Genomic DNA, 6940 nt, shown 5'->3' on the forward strand with positions numbered 1-6940 from the left:
CCCATTATAAGCAATACTTACTGTGATCAATTTGTGGCTGCAGACAATTAATTCTCATTGGATCTATTATTTGCATGTTACTCAATTCAACTGGAATATGATTGAAACTCAACATAGGCTGATGAAAATCTGGATTGGGCATTGATGGATCACCCCCACTACATTCTCCAATCAGTTCAACAGGATGTTTCCTATTTCTTCTGGGTCTATCATCCAACGCAGGATTGAAGAGAGATTCCAACCTATAATCTATGGCTAACATTTCATCTTCCATTCTGGGATGTTGTGGAACTGGAGGGGGTGGTCCTTTACCTGCCAAATTCTTTTGACCATTTGCCATTTGTAAACCAATTCGGACTCTTTCCAACATCTTCACTGCCTCTGGATTTGTATTTTTCATGCCACCACTGGAGGCTATCCATTCTGCAGCAGCTGCTTCAGCTTCAGCAAATCTTTGTAGTGTAAACAAAGCATGAACCAGCCGCCTCCTTGCTCTTGCGCCACAGTTATTACTACTTTCTGAACCAGCTAATAACTTTATAATTTTTCTACAATCTGAGACCACTGCTTCATGTTTCCCAAGTTCTAAGCAACACTCTGATCTCCCCAACAAATAACTGACCAATCTTTCTTTGGTAGAGCCTTTTACTGCTGCATATCCCAATAATTGATCAAAAAGCCCTAAAGCTGAAGCCCATTCCTTGTGTCGCAATAATTCTTGAGCCTGAGTTTCCACTTCATTCATGTTTTAAAATTTGCTAACACGAACGAGTTAAACAGATTTAGACAAATTATGTAGGCATAAACATGAATCGGATTGAAACCATTGAGGGTTAGACTTATCTTAATCGTTTAAGCAAATATTTGTGAAGGAAATTTTAATATCAACCCACAACATCGATTAAAAATGAATACTGTACAAACTTTATAAACGAACCCCCCTTTAAAATACACCTAAACATGAAATATTGTCCAAATAAAACTAACACTTAACACTAATAGCACTTCACTTGAATTATGACGCCATCTTGTGTACAAAACTTCAATTCGTAGCAGCAAAAAATTGTATGATTGGTAGCAGACAGTTTTAACAAAGAGGAAGTGGTTACCACATCCATAAGTGTTGCTTTATTATTTTATTTGCAAACAGTAACTCGATTTTTATGAATACACTAGCTGACCCGGTGAACTTCGTTTCACTTACCTCTTGGACATGTCCCTACCTTTGTTAACATATTTACATATGTACTTTATCAATTTGACAGAGTTACAAAATTCCACATTGATGTGAGTTTCAAAAGTTTTGGACAAGATTGGCGAGTACGGCACAATCCAACGATTATCTACATTAAAATGTTGTCCTTTTATCTTCACAATTACAGATCGCCCACCGTCCTCGACTGATTGCCGACGATACAACGGGTAACCATCATTTCCCGAGATGTTTTCAGCAATCAATGCTCTAGGGTATCGCTTAGAACACTTGCCGTCGACCATACAGGGGGAGTTGTTGAAAACTCCGCATGTCCATGTATCATATGTTTACTTACTACTGCATGCAATTTTGGGTCAAGTGTTTCATCGGGAATCTCGGCTGAAATTATGGAATCAATGTCTTCTGGCCTTAATTTATCAACTAACCAAACTAATATGTGCGCATGTGGCAGACCACGCTTTTGCCACTCAACAGAGTACATCCAAAAACGTACTTGGCCATACACACGATGCTTTATAATGAAATTCATTAAACATTTTAATTTTTGCTTAAACACTCTGGCAGTGATGTCATGCCTATCAATTGGTGTTTGGCCGTGTAGCAATTCTTTCTTATTTTCCATCCATTGTGGGTTACAGGTGAATGTAATAAATAGGTCTGGACGGCCATATTTTCTAACATACGACATCGCACCTTGCGCGTATTCGTGCATATGGCGCGGGCTTCCAATGTAAGTGGCCGTCAAAATTGTAATTTTGACGTGACAACGTCTTAAATTAGGTTGCGGCTCGGAGTCACTCATGAAAAAGTGTAACGCCCGGTAACGTTACGATGCCCGTCCAGTGGGTCCGCCGCACGGGATCCGCACGGGATAAAGCAGATAACTGTGGGTCCGCCGCACGGGATAAAGCAGATAACTATGTTTATTCGTGAAAATGTGGAGTGCTTAGATTCGTCATTTACAACAACTACAACAATAAAGGTAAATAATTGTACACTGATATTTCATTATCGTAAACTATGATTGATTGATTAATTGTTAGATTGACACAAAAGTTGAGAAACTGAGTTTATAGGTTATGTCATACTATTGACAAATGTTGATAGTGTTAAGTAAATTATTAGTTTAAATCACTCTGCAATCAATCGTAATTCAGTCGATTGAGAAGAAACAGCGCGTATTGCTAGTCAAACATTTAAAATAACAAATTATAACCTCTAACCTGTCATAACAGTGCGACCAAACAAACGAAGTAAACCGACCAATCACCACGCGCGGAGTTAGAATTTAACTGTGTTTAGCAATAATTTCAAATTCCAATTTTAGTAAATGTTTTATTTCAAATTATGTACAATGTTTTAGTAAACAAAATATATTTCTATAGTTAAAATTTGTGCAATTCTTATTTTCATTCAATTCCTTGTTCCTATTGTGCAATTTAATAATATTCATATCAATAAATATTCTACCGAGAAAAAGACGTTGTCACGTAAAATCTTTGCCCGTAAAACCGACTTTACAGGCAACCATAATTTTTTTTCCACATTTTCTGCATTTGCAACGGCATTAATAGCATCACGAATCAGTATGTATAAAAATTCATAGAGCTGACTTTTTTGTTGGTTTCAGCACCTGGAATCAGAAATGATAAACAATGACATTTTTGCATACATTAAATATAACACATTTATTGTCAAATTATCATCATTATCACATCGGAAAATAGGCAATCAATACAGGTAATCAATTTAAAGCTTTCTGGTAAACTATATTTTTTGTCTTTTTTTGCGGTGCGTAAACATATAAAGATATACTTTACCATGTGTAACAAAAATCTTCGACATAAAATATTGGGTGCTGTCAGGCCCAAACACGACAGTACTTTATTTGCCATTAATAAACACATATATTCTATCATGATCAATGTCTAATTGTAAATTTCCGCATTAATTAGTAGTGTAGGATTCGAAGTTTGACATCGCACACGATGTAGCACATCCTCAGACATGTCATCCCTATATTTCATCCACAAATCTTTCGGATTCGAAGGGAAACATGTGGATATTATAATCGCAAACAATGTTCGAATTTGATGTGGTGAAGATATGATGGAATCCTTGAGCGTATTATCCCAATGTAAATCATCCTCGAGTAACTGTAATAGTTGACACGCCTCACGGTAAGTAGCACACAGATGTCCATCAACTGTTCTCAATTGTTGAAACAATGTCGGACCACGAACATTCACCAATAACAATCTAAGATAATAACATTCAGCGTTATTTGGATGTACTGTATTTGTCGGCACTATAATCGATTTCTGGATCGTAGAAGAATGCTGCTCGTTCCAGGTTCACAGGAGCATTGTGTTTGCGGAATCGGTCAATTTCCTTTTCCCGGGCTCGCTGCTGTTGTGATCGATGTGCCCGAACTCGTTGCATTCTTTGTCTATCCACTTCATTCTGATTTACTGTAGAACGAAAATGTGCCATACCAATACGACATCATTATCAGTCTCTTGCTGGTCATCAGTGCGATTAGCGCGTGAGGTAGCTTGCCGCACATTCGATCTACTTCGACGACCTATGTTAGGTCGTTTTCTTCTCGGCATTCTAAGCAGTATCTGATATTAATGTTTTCTTGCACTAATAATGTTAACCTATAATGGCGACAGCTGTTTTACCCAAAATTGCATGCAGTAGTAAGTAAACATATGATACTGAGACACTTCGTCATTTGTATTTGTTACAGCTGTTAAACTAATTATCGATACATAAACATCAATTAAACGTTTGACAGGTAAGAACAGTTTGTATGGGAAAATCAAATTGTCGTTTTTAGTATTTTCCTTGCAATTTTGTTATATTTTCTCATCGTTTAAACCTTCCCTGGACTTCCACGAACATTTCAAGACCAAAATTAGCCAAATCGGTTCAGCCGTTCTCGAGTTTTAGCGAGACTAACGAACGGAAATTAATTTTTATTTATATAGATTACGCCATTACGGAAGAATGACTACAACTATCGAAACAAAAGGTCTACACACTTGCAAGTTGACTACAAACTAATCAGTTGAGATATAATAACAGGAGTTACTTTAAAGAATTGGCTGATTTATTTCTGCGTTATAAATCAAATAATTTACAAACAATCACTTAAAATTTCTATGTCAATAATAAAACGGACGTAGAAGTGAAAATTTATTAAATAGCAAGAAGGTTCTGTAATACGATATTATTTATTTAAAACAACCTTAGTATTGCTTTCAAGTGGGAGGTAGCTGTGCGAACAAACACAACAGCATAGGCGTCACACAGTAGGCGGTAAGGCTGTATGCCTGTTTCACAGGCAAAACAACGCAATTATATGAAATAAAGCCAAAATACCTAACACAAAAGTGTTCTATTGCTAAGAGTGTAGAAAAATAACAGATTACAATGTTGTATATGATTGCCCTTGTAACTGATTTCAATCTCTTTCCTGTAACTTTTAAACATATCAGTTCAAACTAAAGTTAAGGGTTCAATAATGAAAACATTATGGTTTTATATGCGTGGAAGTAAATAGTGAAGAACATCCTCAATATGTTATTTGTATGAAGGTTGTATGTATAGAATGTATGCCTCCATGGAAACATAATTGACATTTGGAAACTCTTCGCCAAAGAATGGATGGAAAAGCACAGGACTTTTACGCAAAACAAAAATTAAAAACAGCAGACAAACAAGTCCGCATGTTCCAGACATTCTCTACTTAACTTAATATATAGCTTCATATATATTAGCATACATAACTTAATGCATTATTAGCTTCTTATAAAGTGGTATACAAAGTTGCCCAATGTAAGAAGCCTCCTATAGTAAAATAGTTGATTTTACCTGCTGCTGTTTATATGGCTAAAATTATGCTCGAGAAGGATGCCCGTAATCAGCTTTTGAAAATACCACTGTCTAATAAAGCTATAAGCAGGAGAATGTATGAAATAGCTCTAGATATTACCGATCAGCTTTAAATGCCTTGAAAGGCAAATACTTTACAATCTATGTAGATGAAGCAATAATAATCACAGAGATGCACTTTTTATCTGTTACGTTGGATTTGTCAATGGAAAACAGTTTATTGATGATTTATTACATTGTCAATAGCTTGAAGGAGGAACAACTGGCAAAGACTTGTTTGAGATTGTTGACAAATTTTTGACAGAGAAAAAATTAAATGATAAAAGTGTTTTGGTGTATGCACCGATGGTGAAGGTCAATTTCAGGATATTATCATGGACAAAAATCACACATTCGGTTCAAAGCATCTAATGCTTTTTGAACTCATTGTATTATATTCAGAGATAGGCATTGACACAGGAAAAGTCAGTAAATAATTGGACGACACCTTAAATCAGTGTCAAGATAATGGGCAGATGTTGAAAGAAGAACTGAAAAGTGTTTCCGTCAATCAATTTATTTTCAAGAATGCTTTCCGAAGAATTAAATAAAATCAATGCAATGGGTAAGTGACCTGTGAATGCGTAGACTCCTGAGACCTTCATTAACTGCTTATTGATATTTTTACATCTTTAAAATCCAGGTTCCAGTCCAAGTCTTTATTTGAATTTTGGATGCATCGAGGATGAATATCCAGTAGTAAGCAAGAAGGCACTTTGAGCATTGATACCATTTGCCAGTTCTTATCTGTGTGAGTGTGGGTTTTCAGTAGTTGTAGCTACAAAGTCTAAATATAGAGCTAGCCTTAAGATTGCAAAAAACGTTTGTGTTTTCTGTAAAAAAAATAATATCATAACACCAAGATTTACTTAAATGATCAAAGATAAACCACACACATGCCTCTCACTAGGCAGAAAAATACTTTGAAAAGGTTATTATTTTGACCTAATTCAATTAATTGAATTTAATTTATTAGCAGACATGTATTACATACTAAATCTTTCGATTATTTAAAAGAAAGTATTTGTGTTCTTTTTTTAAGGTTACTTCTTCCTTTATTCACTGTATAATTAATTTCGTTTATATAATATTTACTAATAAATATTGGAAATATGCTGTAAATACAAACTACAGTCTCATAAAATAATAATAATTCAAATTAAACACAGTGTTTTATAATGTATTCTAGCACATTGTAGTGGTAGGTACTGTTTTGGGTTGTATTCAGGGTGCTGGTTGTATATTATGTATTAAGGGTATATATGTATAATAAGAGGGCCGCAGGCCTAAAACGCGTCTGAGCTCCTGCTCTAGAGGGCCTGATTATGAATAATTAAGGCACTGAGATTCATAATTCTAAAGTTAAACTTCAACGAGGTCTTTCCCTTATTTGGATCATAATTCTTTCTGTATTTGGATGTCTGTTATCCATATCTAGTTGATTAAAAACAATTATTATATTAAAAATTATATTTCTGCAAAAACAAGAGTCCCTTTAAATTGTTCACAGAATGCTTTAACACTACTTTGAAACTGGTGGTAAATTTAATATTAACAAAAACAATTTCTGTTCTTGGTATTATAATACCAAGAAGATCAATTCTAAGATAGGGTAGTAATGACTGATGATCAGTAAGCTAAATAAATAAATAAGCTAAATAAATTTATAGTAAAGTATAGCCTGGTTCTGAAATGTGTATGAAAATTTATTCACATAATACTAAAGTGATTGTGGTTTACAAGGTTGCATACTTGGTTTAAAATATAAGCCAAGTTGAGAGCAAT

At 34.8% G+C, this 6940-nt stretch overlaps 1 protein-coding gene across 2 annotated transcripts in view; it reads right to left on the reverse strand.

Moving 5' to 3' along the window:
• Window positions 1-1033, reverse strand: part of LOC124354141 (probable helicase with zinc finger domain) — a 57188-nt gene extending 56155 nt beyond the window's left edge. For both annotated transcript variants that reach the window (XM_046804388.1, XM_046804387.1), the window contains exon 1: window positions 22-1033. In XM_046804388.1, coding sequence (XP_046660344.1) covers window positions 22-745 — 724 coding nt within the window. In that variant the 5' untranslated portion in view covers window positions 746-1033. The remainder of the gene's footprint in view (window positions 1-21) is intronic.
• Between the last annotated feature and the right edge of the window lie 5907 nt (window positions 1034-6940).

The sequence above is a fragment of the Homalodisca vitripennis genome, chromosome 2, assembly GCF_021130785.1.
Source record: "Homalodisca vitripennis isolate AUS2020 chromosome 2, UT_GWSS_2.1, whole genome shotgun sequence".
NCBI lineage: Eukaryota > Metazoa > Arthropoda > Insecta > Hemiptera > Cicadellidae > Homalodisca > Homalodisca vitripennis.